The 15968-nt window shown below is 41.2% G+C and overlaps 1 protein-coding gene across 1 annotated transcript; it reads left to right on the top strand.

The window, feature by feature from the left end:
• Positions 1–4534: 4534 nt before the first annotated feature.
• Positions 4535–9469, top strand: DDIT4L (DNA damage inducible transcript 4 like). Its single transcript, XM_035030160.1, has 3 exons — positions 4535–4702; positions 5000–5140; positions 7217–9469. The coding sequence occupies exons 1-3, from the start codon at positions 4561–4563 to the stop codon at positions 7705–7707; spliced, it is 774 nt and encodes a 257-aa protein (XP_034886051.1). The 5' UTR covers positions 4535–4560; the 3' UTR covers positions 7708–9469.
• Positions 9470–15968: the final 6499 nt, after the last annotated feature.

The raw sequence follows: 15968 nt of genomic DNA, 5'->3' as shown, positions 1-15968 counted from the left end.
TATGCACATAAGAATTCCAGAGGAATGGTATGCCATGATGGTATTCCCCAACTTGGAACTTGCAAAGGTTTTAAGGTGTATCCCTAGAAAAGTGTCAAGGAGCTTCTCCATGCTCCTAGCTGACATTCTCTTATGTGGGCTCCTGAATTATAAATCTTTGTATAATTAAGGAAAAGAAGGGACAGTGTACATTTAAACATATCAGCTTTCTTTACTTAAAGGTAGATAATACGTAACATTGTTTACGAAAAGGAAAAGAATCATACAACTATTTTGAGAGATAAGTCACTATGGTAACCATTTCTCTGCTTGAATTTAGAGAAGCAAGGCCTTCTGCTTCTGGAAGATTCTCTCAGCTTTTAGCCGCAGATATTATGTATTATTTTCTACTGGGCTTCTTTTGTCTTATATTAAATAAGTCTTCACATTATCTTACTTATTGGAAAATGTCATTATTCTATAGACTAACTCATTGCATATTTCATCATTAAATGGAAATTTTATTGGTTGGAGCACCCTCAAAGACAAAAATAATGATGACATATCTCATCCAGAGTGTTAAAAGGGGGTCATACATGTCTTGAAACATTTGGGTGGTTCTTTAGGCAATGATTTCAAATACCTGTGATTTTTTTTTCCAGAAAACTATTTCCTAGATTAATATAGGAAAGTTAATACATGTAATTCTGTATTTTGTACCAAAACAACTTTTTACCCACATTATTTTCTTACTTACCATTGAGAGACCTCCTTCCTGTACTCCCATTAAGTTACACATGTTCTATCATAAAAAAAAAAAAAAAAAGTTGTCTTTCCCAATCAGTGGCAAATATTTTCTGTACTGCCTGCAAACAGGAAAGAGGATAAATTTTGTTCTGTTTTAACAATACTTCTCCAACCCCATTTAGCCCCATTAGTGCTTGCTGCAATAAACAGAACCACAATTTCAGGACAATAATAATTGCAAAAATAATAGCTATCATTCATTAAGCACTTGCTATGTACCGACCCTGTTCTAAAACTGCATGTAAGTACTAGATTTAGAAATTTAGCATAACCAAGGAAAGCCAGGGATAGTGTGCATTTATTTTAAAGATTTTATTTATTTATTTGAGAGAGAAAAAAAGAGAGTGCATGTGAGGTGGTGGGGGAGAGGGGGTGGGAGAGAGAATCTGAAGCAGACTCCGTGCTCAGCTCAGCACAGAGCCCAATCCCACGACCCCATGATCATGACCTGAGCCAAAACCAAGAGTCGGATGCTTAACTGACTAAGCCACCCAGATGCCCCAATAGTGTGCCTTTAAAGATCTCGGATTTCTTTATAAAAAAGAGATAATATTCGGGGCGCCTGGGTGGCTCAGTTGGTTAGGCGGCTGCCTTCGGCTCAGGTCATGATCCTGGAGTCCCAGGATCGAGTCCCGCATCGGGCTCCCTGCTCAGCAGGGAGTCTGCTTCTCCCTCTCCCGCTCCCCCCTCTTGTGCTCTGTCTCTAAAATAAATAAATAAAATCTTTAAATAAATAAATAAATAAATAAATAAATAAATAACAGATAATATTTATCATTGATTATAAGGGTTCCTCTTTTAATCTCACAACAACCCTATGAGCCTGCTAAGAGACTTCCATGTCCTGTAAATCTTCCCAGAACCCATTGCACAGATTAAGAAACCCAGTCATTTTCCGTCTGATGTCATAGTTCGTAAAATAAAATTAGCAATGTACTGGATATAACTGTATTAATAAGACCTCAGGAACAATGGCTCATATTGGATAAAGAGAGAAAATTGGCCAGTGAAATATAATAAATATTCACCACTCCAAGTCATGAATGCATAAGATACCAGTGTCTCCTAGAATAATATATTAAAGCATCATATTTGTTTTTCATTTTTGTAATATCCCTGGTATTCTGAACTTATACTTTATGCAAGCAATGATATTATGAATACTATATTTAGACAGGAGGGGGACATGGAACTTCCATATTTGTATATACATCAGATGAACCTACTGTTGCCATGTGTTACCACTATTTTTCTTTCTTAGGTGGATGAGTAAAGCATAGTAATAAAAAAGCATTCTTCAGTCAAAGACGTTACTTAGGATTTTAGTAGTTTGCTATATTACACTGGTTTATGAAAGGCAATCAAATGATTTAACCAATTAGATTTCTCTTCATATTCAACTATTGTTTCCAGTAAGCACCCTCACAAACTCCTTTTACAGTATGAGAGAGGATATAACAAAACAGCAATGAAATGTACTTCAGCACTACCTCATAAACGCCTGATACCCCCATGTGAACCTTCCGTTATAATTAACCATATCCACAGCATATAAAAATTAATGGGCGAAAGTATGTATCATCTCTTGACAAGACTATGATGGCACCTGGCTTTTCCAAATTCTGTTGTATGATTTATTTTTAAAAATCGGGTCTGTTTGTTTAACCCCGCAGAGATGCAAACTGGTGATAGGATGGATTTTTTACCCTTTAAAAGGTAGATGAGAAAGGACAATCTCCACTAATTATCCCAAGTATGAGTTCCACATCGATCATTCCCTATGCCCTGTAATTCCCCAAAGCTAGGTCCATTCAGCCAAAAAGAATATTATTCAGTCTTTCATACATAGGTAAATTATTTTCTGCAGTAAAATCCCAAAGGGATTTTGCAAAATTTCAGTTAGTCGGGTGAGCAAAGAGTAACGGCTACGTTCTAGAAGGCCCACTAATCTTTCTGGCCCTTTGGGAGTACTTAGTTTATGTGTTTTGCCTAAATACCTAAGGGAAATGAAATGGGTAATTTCTTTATTTCAATGGTGTAGGTTCAGAGCACTCATTATATTAATCCTAATAGCTCTCCTTGGAGGCAGGTAGGTGGCCGCTTCATCAGTATTACCACCCAGATAAGGAAAGGACGCTCTGTAGCTTGCCCTCCCCTCCCCCCGCCCCAGACAGCTAGGTAGCTCATCTATCCATCTTGAACATATTAGCCACTGAAAGCGCTTTTTAGTTGGCTTAAATGGGCTTGTTTATTTCCCACTTCTCTGCTATTGAAATAGAAGTGGAAATCTGCTTTCAATGACCAGCCTATCAGCATCTCCTTCCTTGGCTGGCCTGACCTTCAGGCAGTGCAGCTGCCTTAGTCGAGTTAAAAATGGACTGTCAGGCTGGCTTTAATTTCTGCTGCACTGCCTCCCAATGTCCTCCCACTGATCTGTTTATCACACCCTCCTTACCCCTTCTGTTGTTGTTTTTCTTACGACGACTTTTTAGCCTGGACAGCTGAAACTGCTTTTCAAGGCCCTAACCTACAGATCCTTGTACACATAATCCTAAAAGACCAGGAGCCAACACTAGATCCTCCTACTTGTAGAAACAGTCTTCCCCTCCTGGCATCCCCTCCCTTTCCGCTCCTGACCCAACGCCTTCTTCGGGAGTGACCTCTCTGAGCAGATCATCTCCTACTGCACATCAAAGCAGGAAAAGGGTGGATTAGTAACTTTGGAAGGAAACATAGCACTTGGCCTCCTGCTTACGGGCTGTGCGCGCATGTTGAGTCTTTGCACAGTTCCTCTGTCTCTCTGTGCGCTTGGGTTCAGAACTGCGCATCAAGCCTCACAGGGATTATTCCTAGCAGGTACTAATAAAACTCCGTATCTTCACCGCCCCAAGCCCTTCAAGACCGCCCGACACCACGGGGCTCGCCAGAAAGGTCTGCCTCTGAGTATGACAACTGCTCCCGGCGATCAGGCGGGCGAAGAAGCAGCTAAGGTCCCACTAATGGTTCTGCTTCGTTTGGGGCAAAGTCCCCTTCATTCAAGCTCCCAGATCTCTGGAGCCAGGTCTAATTAGAAGAGTACCAGGCTCACCCTTCTCGCAGAGAAAACTCATTAGTCATAGATGAAACCGCCTTAGGGTGCTGGGAGTGCAGTGATGAAGACCCCTCCTAGAATGCCGGAGAGCCTCCGACGCGGAAAAGGCGAGCTAGATCTGATCGCGGGCAGGAGGGAAAGATGTAGAAACCCACCGAGTAGAGTTGACTTGGTTAGAGGCCAGAACTAAATGCATAAATAATGCTCATTGAACATCGAAACAGCTACTAGCCAAGTTTTAGTACGACACAGCAAAGCCTCAGGTCCCGGTAACAGACAAAGGACGGAAAGCTTCCCGCTGCCCGGGACAGAATCTCAACTAGGGCACCGGCGGCGTGAGAGTGTGCGCGCGCTGGGGTGGGGTCGCGCCGAAGAATCCAAGCTAGTAGTGGAGGCGAGTGGTCAGTTTCGGCAAGTCGTACACCCGGAACTGGGGACTCGGTGACCTGCGGCCCACCCAGGAAACAGCAGGTGTCGACCCGGCCGCAAGCTTATCCTCAACTCCCGGCGGCTCCCCTTGGGCGGCTGCAAGGGTCTGGGTTGAAATGCAACCCGACCCCGGGAAGGGCGGGCCGCAGGGCCGCGGAGGGGTGGTGCAGGTGGGCGGGCCGCGGCGGGGTGAGGAGGCTGGGCCTATAAAGTGCTCCCGGCCGCAGGGGCGATGCTGCTCGGTGGAGCGGGTAATGCGTGGGTCGGGGGTCGATCAGGGCTTGGGTCTGCAGGTCCCTGAGCCTCCGAGGGAGGAGGCCCCTGAGATCGGTTCGTGCCTCCGTTTACCCCGCCGCTTTGCCAGCGAGCGCGCCCGGCGCAGCGAACTCCCGGCAGGTGAGCGAGGCAGCGGCCTCGGGGGACGGAGCGGGGGCGGAGGGTTCCGCTGCTCCCCGCCCAGGGGTGCGTTCCGCTGGGCACGTCCGCCCCGAGTTATGCTAACTTTGAATTAGTTTTAGGTTGTGAGTGTGGCTGGCGTCTCCACTCCCGGGGCTTTGTAAACTTGAGTTGCGGAGGCCGGCTCCTCCCCTTTGGAAAATGACTTCCTCGGCTAGTTAGCTGCTGGGCATTTTAGGAGCCTCTGCACGTCTTGCCTACTTTTGCAAATCCGTCCTTCTTCCCTTCTTTTTCCAGCGCCCCGGAAAGGCCGTTCCGCCCCCGCGAGGGAAACAGAGCCGTTGACCATGGTTGCAACTGGCAGTTTGAGCAGTAAGAACCCGGCCTGCATTTCAGAGTTGCTAGAGCATGACTTCCACCCGGGGAGCCTGCTAAATGGTGAGTTTCCCAGCTGCCCGCCTCTCTCTCCTCCAAAGGTCGCGGCCCCTGGATAGATGAGATGGGTGGACGGACGGTGTCGCCTCTTCCTCGATGTAGGGTGTGCCTCAAAATCCATCTGAAAAGACTCCTTTCCAAACTTTCTAGCATCTTCTGTTCGTGGTAGTGAGAAACAAAAGTAGCAAAAAATAAAACAGCCGAAGGCTGCACGGTCTAGTTTGCGGCCAAGAGGATGTTTGGGGATTAAAAGTTAGATAGGTTCCTTAAGGGGTTGTGAAGTTACGGTGAATTCGAAGTGTACAGTTTTGAATTTTAACAAATGTATTCACCCTTATAACCACTGCCATCACCCCGTACCCCCAAGTTCGCACGCGCCCATTTGCCATCAGTTTTCCACTCTCCCTCTCCCCTGTCCCCAGGGAAACACTGATCTGCTTTTTGTCACCATAAATTAGTGTTGCCTCTGCAGTTTCAAACAAATGGAATCATGTAATACCTACTCTTTTGCGTCTGCTTTCTTTCCGGCAGCCTAATGATTTTGAGATCCTTTAATGTGGTTGCTTCTATCGGTATATGTTCCTTTTTATTGCTGAGCAATATTCTATTTGTGGATACACCCAGCATTCTGCTTTTAATGCCAGAAGGAAATTTTAAAACAGCAGTGGTGCTGGACATACTTTGCTCTGCAATTTTAAACAGCAGTTTCTAGGTTAACACACTGCTCTGCCACTAAGAAGCTGTGTGGCATCGACAAATTGCTTAATTTCTTTGGGCCTTCCTCATTTCGAAGGCCAAGTGGTTGATGAGCTAGTTTTATAGGCCAAAGCTCTAAAATTCTCTGTCTTCAATATAGGTAAAATATGGAGCCTTATAAGTGCATTTGTTTCATTGAGTTATGAAAACAAAAACAAAAACAATGACCGAACTGAATAGGTGATGTGGGGAGATGAAGAGACAGTAGCCAATGAAGGTGAAGTATGCTTAGGGAGGGGTTGCCCAGTTGACTGCGTATGTGGTGTGGCATCCTGCCCAGTGGTAGGATTAATTTGGAAGGTAGGTGACCAAATGCAGAGCTATCTCTTTTCCTTTGAGCAAATCTAATTTTATTTTCCTAGGACTGTTTTGTTTTGCTTGGCTACGAAAACTACCCAGCCAGCTATAAATATCCTCGTGGACCTTAAAGGTCTTCCCTTTGAGCAATTTTTAATCAAAGAGCTTGAAGCTAAAATTGGGATCTACAGACCATTCCCATAGAGACTTTTAAAGAAAGACACAAATTCGATATTTACTATAGCTCATCAAGTTCATCTTAAGTTCATCAGTAAGGAGCAGTAGCAAAAATCCTGCATTTCACAATAACAAACACATATAATTCTTAGAAACGAATAGTCCCTTCATCGAAGAAAAAAAAATTGTTACCATTTTTATTCCAGAAGTGAAGCGTGTTCTCTGTAAAACAAAATTAGAAAACCCTCAGAGCAAGTAAGGGAGCGGGAAGGAAAAGAAAATCACTGGGGGCGCCTGGGTGGCTCAGTTGTTAAGCTCTGCGTTCGGCTCAGGTTGAGCCCCCATCAGGCTCCCTGCTCCGAGGGAGGCCTGCTTCTCCCCGCTCCCACTCCCCCTGCTTGTGATCCCTCTCTTGCTGTGTGTCTCTCTCTGTCAAATAACAAAAAAAAAAGAAAGAAAGAAAGAGAGAAAGAGAGAAAGAGAGAAAGTCACTGGTATTCTAGTATAACCATAGAAAGATTTTTGATCCAGTCTGTAAGATTGTGTGTGTGTACACATGTAAATTTAAAGAAAAGAGGTTATAGCCTATCCATCCTGTTTATCAGAACCTTTATTTCATAGATGCGTTTTCAGTCTCTGAGAGATTTCAGTGACCTGATCTGTTTGTTACCCAGCTAGTCAACAGCAAAGCCAAGTCGGCTGACTCTCCCACAAATATGAGCAAAAGGCAGACGTGGTAGATAGAAGTAGCCCATGTTGCTATCTTGGTATGTTTTATCTGCTCCGGGATTGATTGATTGATTGATTGATTGATTGATTGATTTCATCTCCAACTTGCCTTTCCTACAGATTTCGACTACTGGGATTATGTTGTTCCTGAACCCAACCTCAATGAGGTGATGTTTGAGGAGACAACTTGCCAGAGTTTGGCGAAAATGCTGGAGAACTGTCTGTCCAAATCAAAGCAAACCAAACTTGGTTGCTCAAAAGTCCTTGTCCCTGAGAAACTGACCCAGAGGATTGCTCAGGATGTCTTACGGCTGTCCTCCACGGAGCCCTGCGGCCTGCGAGGTTGCGTTATGCACGTAAACTTGGAAGTTGAAAACGTATGTAAAAAGCTGGATAAAATTGTGTGTGATTCAAGCGTGGTGCCCACTTTCGAGCTCACCCTTGTGTTTAAGCAGGAGAACGGCTCCTGGACTAGCTTCAGGGACTTTTTCTTCAGCCGAGGTCGCTTCTCATCTGGCCTCAGGCGAACTCTGATCCTGAGTTCAGGATTCCGACTTGTGAAGAAAAAGCTTTACTCCTTGATTGGAACCACAGTCATTGAAGAGTGCTGAAAAGGAAAGATTTTAAAGGTCCTTTTTATGATTGGGTCATAAAACTGCACAGTTGCCCTGTGAGAGTCATTTTAGTCACTCTGCCTGCTCTCAACGAGAAACCCCAAATTGAGTCATCTCCCTTCCAGGCTTCACATTTACAGCAACCCAACTAAAAGGCTGAGTTCATGGCTTTTGAGAAAGGACCTGAAAAAGTGTATTTTTTTTTTTTTTTTTTTTTTTTTTGCCTCTATCCCATGTTTTTACAAAATGGCATGGAATAAAAGAAGCAGTCCACCTTAGTTTTATATTTGACCTCGCTTTTTCCAGGTTGTCTTGCTAAATAGACTATACACCAAATGTGCCTAATTAGATTTTCCTATGGCTTTTTTTTTCTGTATGTTTTCAGAGTAATCCTTTCAGTCAGAAACGTCATGATGCTTAGCCCGTCAAAACTTCCAGAAGCCCGCACCACTTTCCTGCCCCTACTCAGATATGAAGCGTTCTCAGACTGGAGGGTAGAATGTAGTGGGTGAGTGTAATTAAAACTTCACCCCGTGCAAGAGTGAATAAGAAATGTCACAGCAAGAACAGAGCTACTTCACTGTTTCTTGGCATCCTCTCTATGCTTCCGTTTTAGAGGTGGCAAAAGCGTGTATTGTCATTTCAGTAACCACAGTATTGTTTAAAATAACTTTATGATACAATACAAGCTCCCTTTTTCTAGTTCTCAAGTATTGAATGTTTTGCTTAAGCTAAAAAAGTGAAAAGTGTTCAACGGATTTTTTTGCATATAGTTGATCACTCTTCCCCTGAGGGCATGGTGAATGTGTATGGGAATGGGAAGTGAGTTCTCAGATCCACTTCCTTTCTCATTCACTTGATGATCTAGCTTCTGATTTTCATCATCACGTATACTTAACCTCGGATGAAGCATCTCACCCAGTCAGTGTCCTCTGGCTCTGGCCTCTCCTGGGAACTGAGGTGTTTCTCCTTAGCCTGAATCTTCCAAGGAGATAATAGGTGCCTGCTACCACTTTTCATGATCAACATGGGCCTATTTATGAAGTCTGCTCTGGCTGTGGATATCTGGTGTATAGTACAGACTAGGGAATGAAAATCATGGTCTAGATAACCAGTTTTCTTCAGCCTTGGATACATGTCCCTAGGGAACAAGAAAGGCCTGATTTTTTTTCTCGTTCCTCCTAGCTAGGTCCTTAGCCATTCTTGTTTTATGTTAATGAGAGAATGTAGCCTTACACTATTCAGCAAGGCCCTCACATTTTTGCTGTAAATCACAAGAAGGAGCTCAGTCAGGTCTCCTGCCCAAATTATTAGTACCACTTTACGTGCCTGAAGCCAGGGTTGTAGGGACAAATGTCTTCATCCTGGTGTTGCTCAAAAGCGGGTGTGATCCTGTTATGGATCCCATACGTGACCTAAAAGTTCACTATTCAAATCAGCAAGCAGTCTAACAAATCCAACTCTTCATGTGTTTGAGAAGATACCGCAAAGCCGGTCCTTATAGGACTGGGCCCGGAGCAGTCAGCCTCGTTTGCATGTCTGTTACTCTTGGGCTCTAAAGGTCACCGTGATTCTGTGGGCCTGGCTTCTCTGGCTTGGATGTAGAACCATTGTCCTTCTCCCACTAACAGTTGTCGTTGACTCTTGTCTTTTGTGCTCACAAAATGGTGATGGCTTATGGAGATTCCTAAATTAATATTCCTGTTAAAGGAAATTACAGTTTGTCTATTTTTGACAATAAAGCATCATATATTTTTAATTCTGTTGTCTTCTTTGTCTTCAATGAGTTTATGCAAGAATCACCCAGAAATGTATCTGACAATATTAAGGAAAGATGACAAAACAATTACCCCTTTTTGACAAGGTTCTTTGTACCCTTGCTTGTAATATTCCAATTGTATTTATCACATGTGCATATGTATCAATAGAGATTTGCCTCATAATTTTTCAATTACAATAATACTTTTTATAGAAAAACATTAATAATTTGAGTTCCTTCGACAACCACCTTTTTATAAACCAAAAATGATTGTGTAAACTTGTCTTATAGTTTTTTGAATGACCAAATGCAGATGTATTAAACTGTAAGATCAGTGTACGTTTTCATTTTCATTAGTTTATTCCATTTGAACAACATGTCTTTCTAATTCCACTATTATTTGTCATTTTTCTTATCTTTTTCACTTACCTTTTCTGTCTCCTTATTTATGGTCATTAGCTCATATTTCTCACACTGCTTAGCCCACATTTAATAAGACTGAGTATTGGGCTCTGTTCTAGATGCTTTACATAAATGATCTCATTTACTTCTCCAAGAGCCCTATGGAATGAGACCACTGTCCTCTCCATTTTGTAGGTAACTGACCAGACACAGAGAGGTTTAGTAATTTGCCCAAAATCATTAAGTTATGCAGGAGAGCCAGAGAACTGTATAAAACCAAGCTGACTCCAGGGGCTGAGCTCACTCACCACGCTGCCACCAAGTGCCCAAGGCAGCACGGAAACCTTATGACATCACCAAAAGACTGTAAAAATGTTGTCAGAAATATCTGCCTCTAAATTCGAGGAAAGAATTATTAATGTGATTTCTTTTCAGGTAGGAAAAATGAGGAAACTACTGTCAATATTCACTACTCACAGGAGCAGAGCTATGCTTAGAACAAAAAACCATCCAAATGTTTAAAATACATGCATTTCAGTCCTGGCACCTTCATGCCTATCTTGTACAGTTGGCCTGTCTTCTTTCTCATGTACCTTCAAAAAAAGGTGTATTCTGTCCCATTTCTCCCCCAGTAGAGAATTAACCCTTAGCTAGAGTGTGTGATGGCCTCCTGAAAGAATGGGATGTTTTACTTTCCTCCTATAAATAGAAAGATAGTATTACACTAACGGATTCAGTCTCCTGAATCTGTTTCACCAATAACAATCTATATCCTCATGGAGTCAGCTTCAAGTTACACTACTGACAGTTTCCCATTTGCATAGCAGAGGATGTACAAGTATAAAGATCTTAGGTCTACTACACTTAGTTCTCAATGATCTATATTAGTTTAAACAAGTGATGATAATAACAGAAGTCTAAGGCAGGTTGATGGCAGATGAGGAAGGAAAGGTATAAGGTGATGTGATGGGAGGAGCATCATGCAGATATTCAGAACCCCAGACTCTTGACTAGACTCTGCCATTGATTATAGACTCACACTACTTCATTGGATTCTCTGCATCTGCCACAGACAAGAGAAAAAAGAAACTGTGAAGAATTTCATGTGAAATTCAGGGGCCCAGTGTGGAAGCGATCTACATGCTTTCTGTTGACGTCCCCTATAGAACTCAGTCACGTGGCCCCATCAGTTGCAAAATGGGCTGGGAAATGTGGTGACATAGTGTGCCTCGAAGGGAGTGGGCTTGAGGAACTGGTTCTGCCACACAGAGCAAAATGAGTTAGAGCCCAGATCCAGACCTAGATATATAAGGGAAGTTGACTGACAGCAGAATTGGCACTTTAGATCAGTTGGGTAAATAATGGTATTTTTCAATAATTGGCATTATAATAAGCTTTTATCTACATGAAAAAAAATGGAACTGGATGCATACACATCAAGCATAAAGATCATTCCAGATTGATTAAAAAATTCAGTGTGAAAGGGGAGCTTTCAGAAGACAATATAATTTTTATGATTTTGATGTAGGGAAAGATTTCCTAAATAAGATGCAAAGAAATCACTGAAACTCCTGTTTATCACATAACACTATAAAGAGAATGAAAACACAAGTCATGAACTGGAAGAAAGTATCTTCTCTACAGAGAACTGAGAAATAGTTAGTAACCAGAATATATTAAGAATCCTTTCAAAGCAATTAGGAAAACACAAACAACCCAAAAGAAAAACTATGGGCAAAAGCTTGAACAGGCACTCTACAGAAAAGGAAGCCCATATGGTTGATAAGCCTATGAAAAGATGCTCAGACTAACTAGTAATAAGGGAAATGCAAATTAAAAGCACAAGACACCAATGTGTAGACATCCATTTTAGTTTAAAAAAAAAAAAGGATGAAAAAAGTATAAAATCTGATACGGAAGAAAAAACTTACTTCAACATGCCAATCAATATGTGTATCTCTGCACTCTGGCATTAGTTTGTAGAGTTGAAGTTTAGCATATTTTATGAGTCATAAATTCCATTTTTAGTTATCAAACCTTTTTTGCTTGTTGCACTTCTTTAAAATTTTAAAGTGTTCTTCAAACTTTTTTGCTTGTTGCACTTCTTTAAAATTTTTATAAAATGACACCCCTGCCATATTGTTAAATTGCCATCCAAAAATTTCATCCTTAGTCTAAAAAGTTGCAAATGATGTACCTTCCAATATGTAGTAAATACCAATTTTTTAAAACAAAATGATTGCATCACCTTGTTAAATGTTTCCAGTGGGATGTAAATAGCAGAGTGATTTAAAACTCAGCAACATTTATTTAGAAAACACAAAACTAAGATCTTCAACAGGATACAATTCTTCAGTGTTACTTTTTCTTTTTTTTTTTTGAAGATTTTATTTATTTATTTGACAGAGAGAGACACAGCGAGAGAGGGAACACAAACAGGGGGAGTGGAAGAAGCAGGCCTCCCATGGAGCAGGGAGCCGGATGCGGGGCTTGATCCCAGGACCCCGGGATCATGACCTGAGCGGAAAGCAGACGCTTAAGGACTGAGCCACCCAAGCGCCCCAGTGTTACTTTGTCCTTTTTCTGTGCCTTCTTAAAGTCTATTTTTTAAACTGAATCATACCTTCATATAATCTATTTTAAGCTTGAAAGTCTTTTATTAATATTTCTTCTCTACAATAAAAGCAAGATTATAAATTAAAAGTATATTTATAAAACTTTCCTGCGATCATAAGACTTAAATGTTAATGTTTTGGTCGAGTTAATTTTACAAATAATAATCATACACATTTATCAAAACAACATTAAATATGGTTTTGAATTTTATAAATACTATTAAAGGGGCACCTGGGTGGCTCAGTCGTTAAGCATCTGCCTTCGGCTCAGGTCATGATCCCAGGGTTCTGGGACCGAGCCCCACATCGGGCTCCTGCTTGGCGGGAAGCTGCTTCTCCCTCTCCCACTCCCTCTGCTTGTGTTCCCTCTCTCGCTGTGTCTCTCTCTGCCAAATAGAGAAATAAAATCTTTAAAAAAAAAATACTATTAAATACAAAAATACTATCTCCTAGTGAGATGATTCTTTTAAATTGGTGAATTAACTTACAGATCAATACCGGTTTTTGCCAGAACTAATGGATTTAGCATTATTTCCTATGTTTTGTTTCTACAGATGTAAGCTCCAAGAAACCATATTTATATCGATAAGTAGATGGGAACTGAGGAGATTTGGTTATTACAATGTAAAATTGTAATCAATCTTTGAGCTACTTTGAAGATATATGCCAAAATCACATAAGTATTAATCACTAAAAATTATTTTCATTGGTCAATATGCAGATAATTCAATTTGGTTTTCTTTCAATATTTTTGAAATCAAAGGATTAAAAACCACCTCATTTGCAAAAAGACTTGTTATTACCTAGATGTATTAGTTTGCTTAGGCTGCCAAAACAAATACCATAGATGGGGTGACTTAAAGAGAAATGTATTTCCTTGTTGTCCTGGAAGCTAGAAGTGTGAGCTCAGGGTGTTGGCAGGATCAAGGTGTTTCTTCTGGGGCACTGTCCTTAGCTTGTGCATGGCTGTCTTCTCTCTCAGTCTCCACATTATCTTCCTTCTGTACTGTTTGCAACCAAATCTCCTCTTCTAATAAGGACATCAGTTGTATTGGATTAGGGATCACCCTAAGGACCTCGTTTAACTTAATCACCTTTTTATAGACACTGCCTCCAGATACAATAACATGCTGAGGTACTGAGGGTTAGGATTTCAACATATGAATATCAGGGGTACACAATTCAGCCCATAAAACCAGACATTCAAATAGTTCACTTTCTCAATACTATCCTACAGCAATATTTCAAACTGTCCTTTTGTTTGGTACCTTGCAAGTTAGATGGTTAGACCCCAGAATATAGCATTGTGGTAAGACTCACCAACAGAGAGAGGCCCGTCTTTTGTGAAAGTGGGGAAGGGGGTCCTTACACAGGAAGGGAACAATCAAGACCTACACCTCAGGTAGCTTCTCAGGGAGATCAGTTTTTAAGGAAGAGCGTTTATAGAGGCGAAGGGCTCGGAAATCGGTTCCCTTAAAATTATGCATGCCTCGGGGCGCCTAGGTGGTCCAGTTGGTTAAGCATCCGCCTTTGGCTCAGGTCATGATCCCAGGGTCCTGGGATTGGGCCCTTCATCGGGCGCCCTGCTGGGCAGGGAGCCTGCTTCTCCCTCTCCCTCTGCTGCTCCCCCTGTTTGTGCTTTCTCTCACTCTCTCTCCCGATCTCTATGAAATAAATAAATAAAATCTTTTTAAAAAAATTATGCATGCCTCACATCCCCCAGAGAACACATTTGTATATTCTTGCACTCATTTCCTAATTTCAAGACTACTGCCTTGGACTCTCACATCCATGTGCCAGGAGACTGACCATTCAGCATCATACTGTTTGAAGAGCAGCACGGAAACAACACAAATGTCTGCAAATGTAGTGAACTGTGATAGGTGAATTGTGGTATAGTCATAAATGGAATTCTAAACAACAATGAAAATGAGTGGAATTTAAATCTCAAATGACCTGGATGAAACTTTAAGACATAATATTGAATGTAAAAGAAATCACAAAAGAATAAATGGTGGGGTGGGGGGTGCACAGGGGCACTTGGGTGGCTCAGTGGGTTGAGCATCCAATTCTTGATTTCAGCTCAGGTCATGATCTCAGCGTCCTGAGATCAAGCCCTACATGGGGCTCTGTGATCAGCAGGGAGTCTGCTTGGGATTCTATCTCTCCCTCTCCCTCTGCCTCTCTTCCCCCACCCACTCTCTCTCTCTCAAATAAATAAATCTTAAAAAAAAAAAAAAAAGAATAAATGGACTATTTTTCTGTTTACATAATGATTAAAAACATAAAAAACTAAAATGTTTAGGGATACAAATATATGTGGTCTATCTATTTTTTAAAAATCTAGGGAGACCCTTGGGTGGCACAGTTGGTTAAGCATCTGACTCTTGGTTTTCGGCTCAGGTCAGGATCTCAGGGTGGTGAGATCTAGCCCCAAGTCAGGCTCCATGCTCAGTGAGGTGTCTCCTTGAGTTTCTCTCTCCATCTTCCTCTGCCCCTTCCCCCCATCTCTAAAATAAATAAATAAATCTTTTTAAAAAAATCCAAGGATTATTTTTAAGCACAGATTTATAAGCACAGATTTTTAAGATAGTGGAGGATATCCGAAGGGATAGGAAAGTATGTGGGAAGTAAGCATGTATATGTTGTTGAATCCTGACTCTTTATGCTTCACATGTATTTTGTAAACCTCTTTTTGTACCTACTTAATAGTCAATAAAATATTTAAAAATATTAAAAGTTTATTCATTTAAATTTAAAAAGTTAAATGAAGTTCAAACTATAGCTCTACTTAAGAATTTTCTGTACTTACAACAAGTATATTTTCCCTAGACTAGCTCTAAGAAATAGGAGGATCTGATCATTTATTTGGGTCACTAATTTTTCCTAGTATAAATATTTTGAACAAACTTCAACAATAATTATAGCCAGCTTTCAATTATTCTCACCATGGAACGAAGCCACAGAATAAATAATGAAAAACAACATAAAATGCAAAAATCATTACCATTTGGCCATGGGCTACATATTATTAATTTTGTGACACATTTACCTTTGCAGAAGATAATACAAAATGGTTTTTATTGCCTGAGCACACAATATGTGAGGAATTATGACAGAGCATGCTGAAAAATGCAGACTATTTGAAAGAGGCTGCCTAGGAACTTGGCCGTCTGGATAACTAAGGTTTGATCTTATTTCCAGAACGGATAATTAGGTCAGGTTATTTACATAAATATATTAGTTAATAACTTGCAAATATAAAGGAAGAAAGCCTTTTTCAGTCTACTCAGAACACGCTGGAGAAAACGCAAAGGCAAACACGTCAAATCTCAAATCAAATATCACATTACAGCTCAAGTGTGACTTTGCCGGGAAAGATTAGGGTAGTTTTATAACGTGCTTCAAGGCAAAACTCCAGCCTAAAGCCCTTGGAGTGAGTATGAAAGAGCATTTCGCAGCGTCCCATCAGCAATAGCATA

The sequence above is a fragment of the Mirounga leonina genome, unplaced genomic scaffold, assembly GCF_011800145.1.
Source record: "Mirounga leonina isolate KUSES-001 unplaced genomic scaffold, KU_Mleo_1.0 Mir_357, whole genome shotgun sequence".
In the NCBI taxonomy this organism is placed as follows: Eukaryota; Metazoa; Chordata; class Mammalia; order Carnivora; family Phocidae; genus Mirounga; species Mirounga leonina.
The sequence above is the reverse complement of the archived record's forward strand: the minus strand, read 5'-3'. Positions and strand labels throughout refer to the sequence as shown.

Bases quoted from the DNA above. Each gene is read 5' to 3' on its own strand.
- DDIT4L (XM_035030160.1), top strand. From the start codon at position 4,561: ATGCGTGGGTCGGGGGTCGATCAGGGCTTGGGTCTGCAGGTCCCTGAG. The intron at 4,703-4,999 runs GTGAGCGAGGCA...TTCTTTTTCCAG, and splicing joins GCGCAGCGAACTCCCGGCAG to CGCCCCGGAAAGGCCGTTCC. The intron at 5,141-7,216 runs GTGAGTTTCCCA...CCTTTCCTACAG, and splicing joins CCCGGGGAGCCTGCTAAATG to ATTTCGACTACTGGGATTAT.